This window comes from Anabas testudineus, chromosome 16 (genome assembly GCF_900324465.2).
Source record: "Anabas testudineus chromosome 16, fAnaTes1.2, whole genome shotgun sequence".
Lineage (NCBI taxonomy): Eukaryota > Metazoa > Chordata > Actinopteri > Anabantiformes > Anabantidae > Anabas > Anabas testudineus.
This window is the reverse complement of record NC_046625.1, coordinates 3,339,865-3,356,108: the sequence shown is the minus strand read 5'-3', so window position 1 is coordinate 3,356,108 and position 16,244 is coordinate 3,339,865. Positions and strand designations below refer to the sequence as shown.

At 42.4% G+C, this 16,244-nt stretch overlaps 1 protein-coding gene across 7 annotated transcripts in view; it reads left to right on the top strand.

The window, feature by feature from the left end:
- The first annotated feature begins 3,462 nt into the window (after window positions 1–3,462).
- The window catches only part of cspg5a (chondroitin sulfate proteoglycan 5a), a 39,042-nt gene continuing 26,260 nt past the window's right edge, over window positions 3,463–16,244 (top strand). For all 7 annotated transcript variants that reach the window (XM_026373264.1, XM_026373260.1, XM_026373258.1 and 4 more), the window contains exon 1: window positions 3,463–4,008. In XM_026373264.1, the coding sequence (XP_026229049.1) occupies window positions 3,912–4,008 (97 nt within the window). In that variant the 5' untranslated portion in view covers window positions 3,463–3,911. The remainder of the gene's footprint in view (window positions 4,009–16,244) is intronic.

Sequence of the window (16,244 nt, the reverse complement as noted above, 5' to 3'; positions counted from 1 at the left end):
TACATAAACAAGGAAACGATCTTTAAAGTTAGTTTATCATCCAGCACAATTCCTTTCTTATGTATTTTCACGTTTCCAAGACAATTTGGGAATCTGTCCAAAGCCAGAACAGTCTTATATTTTTCACCTGCTGTTAAAAATAATGAAATTACACTGAGAGGAGACAAAGAAACGTTATTAGTTATGATGTTAACAGTGACAGGCCGGCTGTAGCCAGAGTGGGTTTCACTGTTTGGTCAACTTTATTAGAAATGGTTTTCATCAGCAGGTGATGTGAATAAAGTGTTTGTTCTAATTTATTATTCCTTCTGTGGCGCAGAACCAGGGAGGCAAGGGGGTTTCTATGTTTTTGGGGTGAACATGAAAGATTAAATGGCGCTAATCCTGTGTTGATGAGCGCTGTCCTCTACTTAACATCAGAAAAGCTTTGGACCTAAACTGTCACAACAACAGCACGTGACCCTGAATCAGACATGATAGCTGTGAGAGGCATTAACCCCGAAATAGTGGGAAATGCCACATGGCACCGACAGGGTGTGTGTGTGTGTGTGTGTGTGTGTGTGTGTGTGTGTGTGTGTGTGTGTGTGTGTGTGTGTGTGTGTGTGTGTGTGTGTGTGTGTGTGTGTACAGTGAACATCCTGTTTCCTGCTGCCAGCTGTGTGTCTGTGTCACTGGGCTTCAGATGCCAAAAGGACGGATCCTTGAACATTTGGGCCACATTTACACAACTGCTTAGTGCAGAAACAAGCAAAGGATTAATAGAAACAGTTTTGATAACTCTACTCCCATCTTCTCAAATGTCAAAAGACTGATTTACATCATCATATGTTGAACAAATACTTTTTCAGACAAAACCTCTTTCACATTTTTTAGTTTCTTGACGTGTTACAGATTAAATAACTTATCAAAAAGTCCATGTTCACAGTTTTTCTCCTCTAGATGAAGAAAAATGAGAAACTTCTGGTCAAATAAATTCTAATCTTTGAGATGTGCTGTTGAAAAACTGTACGGTACTGTAATAGATGGATAAAGGCTGGTTGCTGATTGAGGCCTCGTACGTCCTGACAGCTGTAGGGGTTTATGTTCTGTTCACACATTTATTCCTATGTAGTGTTCACATATTGCAAGAGGGGAACTCTTGGATCTAAGATCGTCTGTGCTGCTTTGTAGCTTTTCTTTTATCAGTATGTTTTTCACTTTGGATCCAAACTGGCTTCTCACACCAATTTGCAAGTTTTATGAAGAATGAACATTGACAATAAAACAGTTAACAAAAATAGTTTCGCTATCGCCAGGCGGTTCAGTTTTGGCCACGCTTGCTGTGTGGTTGGCAGTGTTGGTCAGTTTATCTACTATTTTAGTTCAGACATAAATATCAGTGGATTTCCATGACATGTGGTTCGTGTTCCCCTCAGGGTGAACGTTAACTTCGTGTTCCCGTCAGTCTTTGTTGTGTGTTGTGTTTAATGCCAGTTTAGTGTGTTGCCATACTGAACATTATACCTGGTAATGTTGCTGCCTTCAATCCGTCCACATTTCCCAGTTTGAGTTCCAACTTTGAGGCTAATTTTATTGCTCTTTTTTAAGTAGGACATTGGAAATAACTGACCTCTGTTGTGCAGTAATAGCTGGTTCTAGGTTTAGATGGACACATTAGTGCTACTACTACTACAACAACAGGTGCGAGCACACATATCCCACACATACACTATGAAGCTCGTGTTGTATCTGGCTGAACAACATTTTAAAAATAAATCTGAGAAAAGAAGCTAGACTTTAGTCCTTATTCTGTTAATTAGCATTGATTGTTAAATTGGCACTGATGATTCCCCGACACAAAAGCCAGATGACAGCTCCGCTGAGTCAGCACTGGTGTATTCACACAGGGACAACATGACAAGAAGATCCCATTTTATTAGACGTGGGGAAAAGGATACAGAACCAAAATGAAATGAAAGTGCTGCTGTCGGCTCATATTGTCATGAGGCAGTGGAAGAGATGAACCGAGTCGTCCAGTAACATCGGATTAAAAACAGAAATCAACAGGAAGACTGTTAACTTATTGTGCTGATAATAAGTGGAACAGTGCAGAAGGAGAGAGATGAAGCATTTTCAGGAGGATGCACATTGTTCGTGTGATGTTCTAAAACAGCTCTGTGCCACATGTTTTACATCTGGTCTGCTGTTTTTCTATTAACATTCAGGATTTAATAGTTTGTTTTTTAAATCTGTCATTTTGGTGCTGCGTCCACACACACACACACACACACACACACACACACACACACACACACACACACACACACACACACACACACACACACACACACACACACACACACACACACACACACACGTATCAGCTGCACAAAACAGCTCCTGTTGCCCGGACCCTCACTCCTCCTTTATGCCTTTTTGTGTGGAAGAATGCCCACAACCCCCACCGCCTCATTACCCCTAGGGCTCTTGGGCATTCATCACCGTGTGCAGCCCCCAATTTACCCCTCCACACCCCCTTTCACCCAGACACCCCCATGCTTCTCTCAATCTCCCTGCCCCTTTTGTTTGCTTCTGTGTCACACTATTAAACAAAGCTGGTTGTTTTGATGCCATCAACTTATTATTATTATTATTATTTTACATAATCTCAAACTGCCTCATCTTCCCAGATATTCACACACACACACGGTGATGGAAAGAGGTTTAGCTCCTTCAAAATAGGCCGATCTCCCCTGGGAAAATAAAAGAAGTGGCCAGAGTGTGCACTCCTATTGAGATCTAACACTTTCAGATGAATAGCAAATGACTGAAAGCTTTGGGAAAAGAGGAGGAGGTGGAAAAGTATAGGGAAAACAAGAGAGAAGGTGGAAGAGATGGGAAAATGTGAGAGGAGAAGGAAGGAGGGGGAGGAAGAGGTAAAGGAAATGAGAAAAACATATTTGGGAAAGGTTTTATAATGTGAAGGAAGAAGAGGAAGAGAAACGTGTGCAGGATCAAAAACCTGAAAAATGAAATGGGCTCTCAGGTAAAAGGACAAAACGCTTTCTGGATGGAAACAGGTGGAAAAAGAGGTGAAAGGTGCAGGAGGGACAATGAATGTAAAGAAAAAAGATGGTTTCAGAGGAGAGGAATTTAAATTCAGAATCTTGAATCTTTGAAAGTTGACTTGGAGAAAGAACAAAGTTTGAGAATGAAAAAGACAGAAAAGAAGAAGTTTTCAGAAAAGGAGGAGAGAATGTAGGAAACAGGAAGAGAAGGATGGAAACTGGAGGACATGTTGGGAAAAGTTAAGAACTTTAAACACTTCATGATGAAGACGTGTGAAGATGAAGTGTCACGAGAAGAGGAGAGACGAGTGGGAAAGAAACTGAAACTGATGGAGAGAGGAGCGTGAGAGGGAGAGGGAGGGGGCCTGAAGAGGAGGGGGCACCATCAACAATCCCTTTTCCCTCCCTGGCTGCTGAGAGCGGTTCACTCCGCCGTGCGTTTGTTTCCTTCTTAGCCACAAAGTTCCCAAAGCGCCGATCCTTTCCGAGCCAACCCAAACCAACCCAAGCCGAGCCACGGCGTGCGTCTGCGCCCCCAAACACGCCCCCCGCCTCCACCGCGACCACCACCCCACCCTCTCGCCTCACCATCTACGTCCGCTGTTCTGTGGCGATGGAGCCGTGACCAGCCTCAGTGAGCTGAACTGAACCGAGCGTGCGAAGCAGCGGCGGAGACGAGCTGAGACCAAGCGGCTATGGAGGAGAAGCGCAGGGAGGCTGGAGTCTAGACTGCACGAAAACCCACAGCCTCACGCACGCCGGATTACTTTTTGCAACATTTTTGAACTGTGTTGCCTTTTTTAGTGCACGGATTTTCTTTTTGCTGTCTGTCTGATCATCTTAGGCCAACACTGCACGGCGAGGATGCAGAGAAAGGAGGCGAGCGTTTGCACGGGATGCTGGAGACTAACGCTGCTGTCGTGCGTCCTGGCTCTGCACTTGATCCCACTGCCTGTCCACGGTAAGAAGCTGTTCAGTGTGCACCTACACCATGCAAAATGCCCACATGCCCTGCTTGGTTTTTCTGCAGCAGCAGCAGCAGCAGCATCATGTCTTCTCTGAGAATTCAGGGTACCTAAACACACTTCCACTGGGAAGCTGAAAGGAGGTCAGTGAGGCTCGGATTGTAGGTTAGGAAGCACTTCACACTCAACTAGTATTAATAGCGTATTGGTTGGAAAAATGGTGACTTTATTCCAAGCCCCTTTACTAGATTTGGCAGTTTTGGTTAATCCAAACTGAGTGTAAACGGGATTTAGGAGAAATTGTCAAAATGGAAAATGCGTATAATCTAATTTCTATGAACAACAGATAAATCGCACTGTAATCAATTCCTAAGACAGATAAATGTCAAGATAATTAGCCTGATGAACACGTACGTCCCTGCATGAATATTACACAGATGCTATAGGAGACAAAAAAATGGCTTAAACCAAAATTAGGTCACATAAAGACATTATAGAGGCAGCAGAGGAGGTAACAATGGGGTCAGTGTAAACCCAGTGGACACCACAGACACTGTAGGACAAGAGAAGGTAATTTAAATTAAATATTGTTAGATCCACCACTGGAACTCTAAACATGCACTGATATCAGAGATGTGGTGATGAATGTAGAATGAGGTCGCCATCATCTGAGTGCTGACTGTGGCAGAGCCTCTAAGTCATGATGCTCCATGAGAGCTCCAGGTAATGAGAACATTAAACCAGCATTTGGAGCATTGCACGTCCACTGTGGTCATATCATAGGAGAATGAGAGAGAGTTGTTACAGTGACAACGTCCAGTCGATGCAGTAAACCGGATCCCTGGAGGCGCACTGGCTCTACAGCGACACAAAGGCGAGGATTAGGGCCGGGGGAGGGGGGGGGGAAAGCTAATGAATAATTCATGAAGGGGTCTGCACGGACATTCTGATACACAGAGAAGAAACACGGGACATCGAGGCTTCCTCTCTCTCTTTCTTTCTCTCTTTCTCTTTCTTTTTCCCGTCTTTGGCTCAGATTCATTGCGCACGACGGACTACATTACTGTCAGATCAATAATGCAGGAGCATGCACGAGATGAAATCAGTGTGTCCTTACTCTCTGATATGATCTATTTGACTCTTTTAATCGCTCTGGCTGAAAATTCACCGGGTGATGTGAGGTCAAGTCCAAAAAACTGATGTTTTCCTTGTGTGCGTTTTATTTGGAGCTCAAATCTCCATCCAGAGGCTTTTAGTGGGGAAAAACTTACATCAGTAGAATGAGTGAGAGAGCAGTGTCCCCATCAGCTGCACGCACACACACACACACACACACACACACACACACACACACACACAGATTCAACACACTGACCAGATTAGATCTTTTCAGTCATCGTGCTTCCTTCAAATTTAGTGGATGAGTTTTTTAATATGCAGCAGCTTGACTTTTTCAGAAACATCTTTTTTGGTCTCCTGCAAGTTCAAAGAGAAGCTCATGGTTATGTACATGAGGGTGGTGTGTGTTAACGTGGTATTATTTGACCTCATATTCAGATGAGAGGACTCGTCCCATCACCTCAGTCACTGTGCGTTATCACAGTTTCGTGTTAGTAGACGACATGTTTGACCGGCTGCAGCACAGACTTTAGGAGTTTGTGTCCGTTTAGGCTCAGGTGCTTATTTAATAAAATGAGGTTGACAGATCTGGTGCAGACGCCTTAAAACAACCTTGGCCTCGCCCTCCTCCTCCTCCCTCACACACACACACACACACACACACATCTTCTCGCTCCAGTGAAGTGTGGAGGCGGCAGCTTGCCCCACATCTGTGAACGATGCTCCAGACGACCGAGGCCGAGCGTCCTTAACTGACAACAGCTGACCAGAATACTGTCAGTCATTTCTTGTCTAGTTTTTCTGTGGTGGCCATTTGCAATTCTTCTCCTCCCGGATGTTTAATACTAATGACGTGCCTTTGCACCTCCCCTCCTTTCTGCCCCTCCCCCATTAAAGGTTAAGGTGATGAATAATAGTTTCCTGGTTCTGCTCTGTAACTCATGGACACCCAGCCTCTTCCTTCTCCTCCCTTGTTCCTTTTCTCCTCTGGCCTGCTGACACATATCTGCTCACTGACAGATTATCTTTGATGTGCAGTGGGTTAATCTGAAAGCCAAATCCTCCCACCATGACTCCACTAACCCAGTCCAACCGTTGTTGTTGCAGTGTACAAATGCAAAAAGGACGAAAAAGAAAACATGTTGTGTACAGTCCTGGTTATTGGTGGTTTACACTCTCTCCTCTGCATCTCCTCTGTCGCCATGGAAACCACACACATCCACTGACACCGCCTGGCAGAGCTGTGTCTTCATATTACTGCCATAACGTCTTCACGCTTCGCATTTCATTAAGGCTCAAAGTGTTGGTTGGATTTTGGCACACGCTGAATTTTCCTGTCAAGTCTTGTGGCTCAACTCCCGCAGCCTGTGCATGAATGTGTGTGTGACTGTGTCTCTGGAGCCACCGGCGATGGGTGTAGTCCCTCATAACCAGCTCTAATTTGTAGATGATATCATTATTTGTCCTGGCGTATTCATTATTCCACATGCAGAAGGATTTAGTGCTCTGCACAGTGTGTACAGATGTATTGTACACATTTCACCGCTGGCTCAGCAAACATCAGTGTTTTGTTTCAATCTGAATAACAAAATAGGATTTTTAGAGAACGTCTGTCTTCACCGTGTGTCACCTCACAGTCTGTCTTGATATTTTGAGAGTAGTTGCTTCCATGTCAGTTTTTAAAATGTTTTTTTGTGGCATTCAACAGAAGCGGTGTAGGGATTTCTGGCTTCACCTAAAACATACATTTAGAAATGAAAAAGTCTGAAAGGTCACATTTGCAGAAACGATTCAAAAACAACTTTCTCTGCTTTCTGTGCCTCATATTCTCTGTATTTTAGGTTTCTGATTCTAAGGCGGTGAGTGATGGACAGTTAGAGCAGCTAGGAATGATGGCTGGCTCATCCAATTACTGCAAACTGCTGAAAGCATTAGAGGAGCAGTTAGCAGAGTAATTAGCAGGAACATGCAATCATTTTAGCACAGTTACAGCAAAAGTCCACATTGTCAGTCTGACGGTTACTATGATGTGTCATTTCTTCACATACATGATGTCACAAACACAGACTTTACTAATAACACTGGTGCTTTAGGTCATGATCATGGTTTAGATCAAAAAAACAGTTAGTTTGGTAAAACATGTGGCGGATGGATAATTTATCGCCTCACAATTTGTGATTTGTCAGTTTGGATAACAGCATCTGACAAACTGGTAAATGTAAATGTAGCTCGTCGCACCTATAGAGAACAATCTGTACATAACCTCAACCTGAGCACTGGGTGAGATAGAGTTTTAATAAATCTGAATCAAATCAAAGTAAGAAGAAATCACACAGATCGTGTTGGACTAAATCATGCACATCCTCCTGTACTGAAGGGGTTTCACCACATTCAGTGTTTTATGACCTCTCTTAATTTGCTCCAAACTCAGAGTTGATCTGAAAGTGAGTTGCACCACGACGAGGTGTGAGATGTGCATGAATCTTTGGGTTTTTGGCCATTAGTCAAACAAATAAACAATTTGTCCAACAAATAATCAATAATGAAAATAATCTTAAGCTGAAGCTCTCAGCGTTGTGCTCTGGGATGTCCTGGATTGAACGTCCTCTCTGGGGAACCAGGAGCCAAGAAACTTGTCTCACAGAACTAAACTGGGATCAGTGATGCCAATGATGTGGCTCATCTCAGCTAAATCTGTTTGTTTGGGTATAAAATGATCCTAATCTCATTTGTAATATTCTCCCACCTGGATCTGTCGGCCAACATCAGCATATGTATGTGGCTACAGGCCTGACCCGGCCAGCTGTGTGAGCAGCCGCACTGCGCTTTACATAGACGTGTGAATTTTAGCTTCCTCTGAGCTACAAATGTGCTCATGTCAGGATTTAAAGCATAAAATGTGAAGTAATGTGTGATTTGAATGGTACTGGTTAGTTACGTGTATATTGTCTGTTATAGACAATAAAAAGTTACTTGAAATATAAACTTTCTCTGAGACCAGGTGTCAGTTTTAAGGCACATTTAAGCACTGTAAACCCGCATCATGGCTAATCCAGGTGTCTTAAACCATAATAGGCCTTTTCATTATGTAAAAACTCAATCAAACCAATACAAGTAGCTTTAACATTCAGATATTACATCCAGCCACACACAAACACTGGGTCCTGGTGTCTCTCCTCCATGACGCTCGTCCTCGTCATCGTCCAGGTGTGTTTTTGCTGCAGCTCTACCTCACAGGTGCAACAGTTGTTTTCTCGTCGTCCTTGACGGTGATTGTCCGGAGACTCGTACTGCAGGTGGACAGGGTCATCAACCAGCTCGACAAAGTTTCATGACCAGCCTGACAGTGACAGGCTGCTTCTCTGCTTCCCACTCAAGCGGAACAATTAGGATCCAGTATGTGTTCAGTTTTTTTTAGCAGTGCTGAGTTGGCTTTGTTCTCAAACTCTGGGTGCCCTTGAACAGTAATTTACATGTTTGTTTGTGTGTGTGTGCATGGAGGTGGAGTGGGTATGTGTGTAATAGAGACAAAGGTTTGAAGAAAAAATAGGAGATGAAACAATAGCGCATCTCTTTTTTTGTGTGTAGGCTGTCTCTCAGCATACATCCTGTAATGCTTTCCACTATCTGTGTGCTTTAAATGGACTGTGTGCTTGTTAGTGTGCTGTGCAGGTGCTAGACTGTCTGTGTGTCCTTTCTACAGCGAGTCATTGAGTTCATGCTCGTGCGACAGCTCCGCTCTGAGCGTGCATGTTCCTCGTTCCTCCCTCCTCTGCTGCAGACTGTCATATTAGCATTCAGTGCACCCGTTACACCTCTCTTTGAACGCACACACACATGAACACTGCACAGATGAACACTGCACAGATGAATGTATTCACTTTGTGTAATGCTGTTTTCTCTCATAATATAATTAATAGAACATGATTGTTCTATTAAAAGCTGTTTTTAATGCAGATTTATTGGTTATGGTTAGAGAGTTGTGTAGGTATTGTGCTACGTAAAAGTAAGTGTTGTGTATATAATTATTTGAAAGGCTTGCACGTCTGTTCCTCGATGTGAACTCCAGTTCCGTGCTCCACACCTTTGTTTTCTTGTTAAGTACTTTCTATATTAGCATCATAACTCAGGTGCACAATTCTCCAATAGTAACAACATTTCTAGGATCCCGTTGCTCTTTCATTCAATAGCTGTGGTTGCTGATTATGCAGCTGAAGTCTTTAGAAAGAACAATTTTCACTTTGATCCATGCAGTATTACTCCGGGCCGTGGCTCGAGGGGGTAGAGCAGGTCTCTTACTAATTGCAGGGTTGGCAGTTTGATCAGCAGCCCCTCCAGTCCACGTATTGAAGTGTCCTCCTGAACCCCACTTTAGAAAAAAGCATTTGCCAAATGACTAAATGTTAATGTAGAATTTTTTTCCAGCCAGTTTAATGTGTTTTCAAACAGATTTTTAGAAAATTAAAATTAAAGCTGCAAACAATAAGCGCTGTTGAGTACATAGTTACTATTATGCTGCCACTTCGTCATGTGTGTACTGTGCTTGACACATTTCATGTAATTTTCATGAACACTGTTAGTTGGACTATAACAGGCTGCAGAAATGTGGATGCACACATACAGTATGCATGCACAAACACACACACTTGTCAATTTAAATTTGACTGGCCACCTAACATCAGGATGTAAAGAGGCAGAGGAAAAGCTTGTGTGGAAATGTTATTTGCACAGACTCACACACGTATCCACACATGCACAGAAATCGCAGTGTCACACTCTCCAATCTCATAAAACCGTAGTTCCACAAAGATAAACACATTATTATGAGGTGTGCGTGTCCCTGTGTGTTTAATGTGCACGGATGCAGATCTTGTCGGGTTTGCAGCGCCGCATCGAGCCTAGCGAGGCTGAGACCGTTGCCATGGCAACACATCCTTCCTCCATCCCACCACCTGTGGAGTCATAAATGAAAGGATTTATGTGATGGAAGGAGAAAAAGAGAGAGACAGAGATAGAAATGCTCGTAGAAAAGAGAAGAAACAGTGAAATGAAATGTGAAAAGATATATTTAATGAAAACGGTAGAAGACAGAGGACAGCAAAATGAAATTCATAAAATAAGACGAGGGAGATGGAGAGGACGAGGTGAGGAGATGGATAAACAGTGAAGGAGAAAGGAAAAAGATGAGTGGAAGAATGTGAGAGCAGCCGGTGGAAAATCGATGCTGAGGTTTTCAGTTAGTGTGCATTTCCTCTTCATAACGATATTAATGAGCAGCGTTGAGTAAAGATAAAAAAGCCTCATGTCTTATTCATTAGAGTGAATGAGTGTGGGAATGAGAAGAGACATGGAGTGTGTGTGTTTATGTGCGTGTTTTTTTTTTCAAGGCATTTGAAGGTGAAATCGATAAGTTAAAGAGTTAAAGAGGTTCTCACTCATTCAGTCTCGTCTCCCTTTGTACCTGCTCTAAACATTAATATAATTTCCACATATTAACAGGAACATAGAGAAAGTTTGTTGTTGTTGTTTAATAACAAGGTAAACTTGAACCGACACTGATTAGTGTAGGTAAAAGCATTAAGTAGTAATAAAAAGGCATATTGAGTTCAGCATTATGAAACTAAAACTCGGCGTGTGACTACTTCTCATTGCACCTGATAAGTACAGCACATTATAACTTGTAATTAATTATGCACCTTGCACTTAACTACTTGCTAATTATCAAATGTTAAGCCTGACATGAAGCCTTTTAACTACTGGAAACTGTAACATTCAGTACTGTAAAGCTTGTGTTAATGGTACAATCAGCCTATGGAACATGTTTGTAATGTGACTTCACACTATGTAATTAGAGACACTGCAACAGGTTTCTGCAGATTCTGTCACCAATCTCATGAAGTTTGAACCTCTGAAAGCTTTTGTTTGTTTGCCGCCCACTGTCCCCTCCTCCGTCCCGTCTGCGTTACCAAACTGGCTGGCGGACCCCAACTGTCCGAACCAATTAGGTTCCTCTTTACAGTCTGCCGCGGCCAGTCAGTGTCTCCCAGGTCTGTGGGTGGCTTATTGGCTTCCCTTTTCCAAAATGATCTGGGTTAAACAAAAGAAGCCTGAGGGTCGGCGGCTCGCCAACACGGTCTACCCTCACTTGGCCCTGAGGCGCCATCACCCCCAAACAATCTAACACACACATGTAGAACATGCATCATGACCATCCTCACCCTTCACCAGTGGAGCCTGGAAGCCACCCCAGTTACCAGTGGGTCTCACTGGCACAGAGACAACACACACACACACACACACACACACACACACTCTTCAACTCCCAAATATAAACAAAATCACAGACGCAGCGCGAGCAGTGTCCTTATGTAATGCAGTCTGATTATCCCGTCTAACGTGGGAGGGAAACAAACAAAGGCTCCTTTATTCAGTCACTTTTGTCTCAGTCGGTCTCGACCCAGACTGAATCTGACGCCCTAAACCGACTCGTCCTGAATCCACCCAACCTTCCCAGCTGATGTCTAGTCCCTCATGTCTGTTGCTTTACCTGCAGAAAACGATGCTCAAAATCGTTGGTTTAGCTTCACTCACATTAATAAAGGAATTTCTGCCCAGAAACAAAATCTCTGTCTCGCTGAATTAAATTAGTTTTTATTGAGATCTAGGTTGTCGTCTTGTTTTAAAAGACTCAAAAACGCTGCAAATGAAACTGACTTGTCTGGTAGCTGGAGCTTTTAATCACATCACAAGATCGTCATCAGCGCAGAGCCACACAATCCATTTTTCATGTGTACAGATCATGTGATATGGTCAAAAGCTCCAGTACTGCTTCTGACTGGATCATGAGATTCTTCATGACATATCTGACCTTCTGTGGTTCTGTTCTAGCAGAACAAAACTGGAATTTTATTACTGCCAACATACAAAAAAGAAGAAATCCAGTCCCTCAGAGAATAAACATAGGCATAAAAATTCAGGATGAAGCTGCCTGGCAGCTCTGAAAATGTGCCCTTAATCTTTTAGGTTTATTTTTTTAAACAGTTTGAAAATGAAATGAATGTTCCAATGAAAAATAGACACGTATATGTATTCAAAAATACCATGAGAGCTCTATTAACTGTTTTGAGCTTCATTCTGACTGTAGTAACTTTTAGTGCATCAGATGATGAACCGTTGTGATGCAGAACTTACTTTCTGAGCTGCCACCCCGCTTCTTAACCAGCTGTCTGTCAAAAAGGTTCCCCCTCGTTAATCCAATTAGTCTAACGAGGCAGTGAAAGGGAGACAACTCTACTTAATTGGAGCTCAGTCCAGAGATGCACAGAGAGGACTCTGGCACAGTGACACCACTGTGGTTTCCTACAGCAGTTTGTGTGTGTAATTGTCTACCTGTCCACATAAAGTATTTTATTACAGTTTCAAATAAAAAGGCAGCACAGTAAAGTAAAAGCTGCAGCCTCTGCTGCTCAAACCTGCACCTGATCAGAGACTTTGAGGACGTGGAGTCACTGTTGGTGTCATTAGTTTTGCAGGTTTTTGCAAATAAGTACTGGACAAATCCTAATCCTATTTTAGCCTGAAGATGGCGTAAGATTAAGAGTCAGTGTCTCTCTGAGATGATAATGATCTGCACAAACTCAATCAATCCGTTGTAATTTATCCAATAATGGTTAAAAATTTCAGTCTTGTGATTGGAGAAAAAGTTGGGGCGTCACCAAAGTCGTGAAGATTCATCCATCCATCCTAACATAAATGTTTGTTTCACGGCAATCCATCAAACTGTCGGTGAAGATTCTGAGTCATCCAGATATTTACAACAGTCATTCTTATATTTCAGTTTGAACCAAAGCAGTAGCTCGACCAGCCAACATCACCGGACACCGAGCTACTAGTGGTAATAAATGAACTAGATGAAGTTTCAGTATCCAACTGCATTAGCTAATGTGTATTCTATGCTGCTGTAACTATGATCTGCATCTTAACCCACTTCTACATCATATGCATCATATTTTGAGTTTCGAACCTCAGACTTTTTCAGTTGAGATATTTTAAAGTAGAGAGGTGACAAGTGACGACTGATATGTTTTATAAATGTCTCACTGATGTTCTGAGCAACTTTTTAACCAGGTCATCCACCCAGGTTCTGACTTACTGATTTCATACCAAGTTTCTGCAAGATCTGCATCCACCTATCAGTGACATCATGATGGATGCAGTGGCTTTTATAGTTTTTCAATAAGTTTTTATTAATTAAACCTGGATTCACCTTTATCCCAATACCGGGAAACATTGATATTCTAGCTTTAGCACTCAAATAGAAGACAGGACACCAAAGCATGTAAGCTGCCTTCTCTGCAAGTCACCAACTCGTAGTTCTTAGCCAGTGAATTTAAATAGCATATCCTAACACTCAGTGACTCAGAGATGAGTTAGTACAGTGAGTCCAGCTCAAGGATTCAATGATTTGTTCATTAAATACTGTAAATCAACAACAGTCTGTGTGCACAGTGCAGAAATACAATTGCACATGCAGGACAGACATGCAGCTGGGAATAATATCCAAGAGGCTTTCATAGACCTATAGTATCTCACATTCTGTCACTCGCCCTTTCTCTTTCTCCATCTTTCCATCCTGTCACTTCGTCTTCTTCATCCCTCCGTCTTTGTTTCTGGTTCATTCTCTGTTATGATGTGTGACTTCTCTCTGTCCCTCGTTACCATCCCTCTTCATCACCTCCTGTCATTCTGTCTGGCTGTGCAGCAGCCACTAGTGTCTGTTTTCCAGACTTGTTGCAGCAGCAGCAGCAGCAGCAGCAGGAGGAGGAGGAGGAGTTAATTGTGTTGAAAGCTGACTGCTTTTCTCTGGAGAGTCACGCAAACAAAGCGCTCATCCGGACAAACTGTCACTTAACAAGTGCATTGATGTTAGGTGTGTGTGTGTGTGTGTGTGTGTCTGTGTCTGTGTGAAAGAACACGAGAGGTCGCGATGATTGTTTTTATTTGTCCACAAGAGAGAGGTGGACATTTGTGGACAAGCGTTAAATCTAAATTTCCTGGCGAGTCGAAGAATTCTGTGTGTAAAATGCTGTAGTTACAGAAAAGCCTATTTTTATGCATGTGAGCGTGGTTTTGGCAAATTATCTCGGGCTGCTCGATTGATGTGAGGAACAGCAGTGGAATGTGGGACTGCTGGAAGGATTAGCCACAGAACAAACCCACTTCAAAGACACGCCATGCTGCTGCTGCTGAGCCAGAAAACAAAATACAATAATCTGAAGCCGTCCACCTGTCAACACCTCACGTCAAGTGTTTAGGTGAAACTACAACAACTCTCAAGATCTCATGTCCTGTCTGCAAATTTACATCTTCTCGTTCTTTATGATTCTCAGTGCACAGAGTAGACTTGACCATCACTGATGAGCAACAGACATGTTGTGCTCAAAGGTACTAGAACCATAGATCCAAGGGAACAACATGACTTTACAAGGTGCATGTGCAGTGGCAGCATCAGAAGAACACGTTACGGTTTACAGTTACAGAACTGAGTTCTTTAACGTGGAGCTGAGCCTTCATGTGTAAACACGAGCGTGAATTAGTTAATTTAAGCAGTTTGAATGTTTCACGGTCCAAGTTTTGTGAAGGATCCTGCGTTGTTAAGATATTGGTTATGAATTACATTCCTAGTCCAGATTTATCCTTAATTCTTCTAATTCTAATAATCTTTATAACTTTTTATTTGCTTTCCTGTAACTATAAGTAGATGAGTGTACAGCATGAAGACGCCTCATTAACCAGTTCTAGTTTCCTGTTTCCTGTTTCTTATTCTTTTTTTTTTTATTGCTACAGTAAAATGAAGAAATTATTAAATGACTCATTACAACTTGAGTTTTTTCTTGTCTGTTTAAGTTGATTTCATGCCATTTAAGCCAATAAACTTTGGTGGAGGGTGTATTAAGTTTAAAACTGCTGGCTGTGCAAATTAGTGATTGCTGAGGAGACATTTGCAGATTAAAATCTCTGATCAGAGATTAACTTCAGTCAGGAAAATATCCCCACATACGCCATGTGGTGGAGGTTGTTAACCAAAGCCCCTTTGAGGACCTGGGGTGCATGTGAACCTCCAAACCCTCTGTTTGAAAAATGATGATGTAAATCCTTCTATGATGAGACAGATGACTGAATATAAAAAGATGAAGCTGGTGTTTTATTAAAAAGTCATTCTTTCAGATTTATTTGTCCTGAAAAAGTGAAGGCTGATCAGTCTGACTCGTGGTGGCTGAAACCAAATGGAAACAGCTCAGTTTAGGTCTTTCTACTGACACATAATAAAATTAAAGTTCACTAAAACATCACTATCTGCTGTGATCGGGGAAATGTAGGTTTCCCTAATTCCAACTATTGGTTGTTCTACTAGTTACAAATCCGACAATTCAGAGGTGAAACTGGAAGCGTCATAACATAACATAAGTTCTTTCTGTCTGTATAGTTGCAGAAACAATACTCGGTACATTCGACAGATTGTTCATGACAATAAAACAATAACAGTAGTATATCATTAAAAACACGGCTGGCTTCATTGAACAATCTGTCCAGTATATTATTCACATATTTACAGCTTCCCTACTGTTGTCCAGACGCTGATTTGTCTGTGTCTCCTCAGTACCACCACTTCCCCACCTACGGGGCACTCCGAAATCCCTCCACCCACATAATCCCTAATCCCAGCTCCTCACTATTCAAGTACATTAGTGAATTATTGCTTTAATCCAAGAGGGGAGCAGCAGTAAAGCAGATTTTTGCACGACGAGCCAGATGAAGTAATTGACCAGTGGATAAGTATACAGCCAATCACGTCTCGTTTTAATTAGTTTCACCCATCCGACTCCCTGAACCCGCTTTGTCCACAACGCAAACGACTTTACTTCGTGAGGTCATTGTGAAAATGTCTTTGTAAAGAGTGAAGGGATTCAGTTGGTGATTGTATGTATTTAAAGTCTGGATACAGACACCAGCAGATGTTGCATTTGTTTCCTGTTCGTCTCAGCTAATATTTGCTAATATTCAGGTTGACGAGTGCAGCGCTAAATAGATTTTAGTCACACCAAGAGTTCTA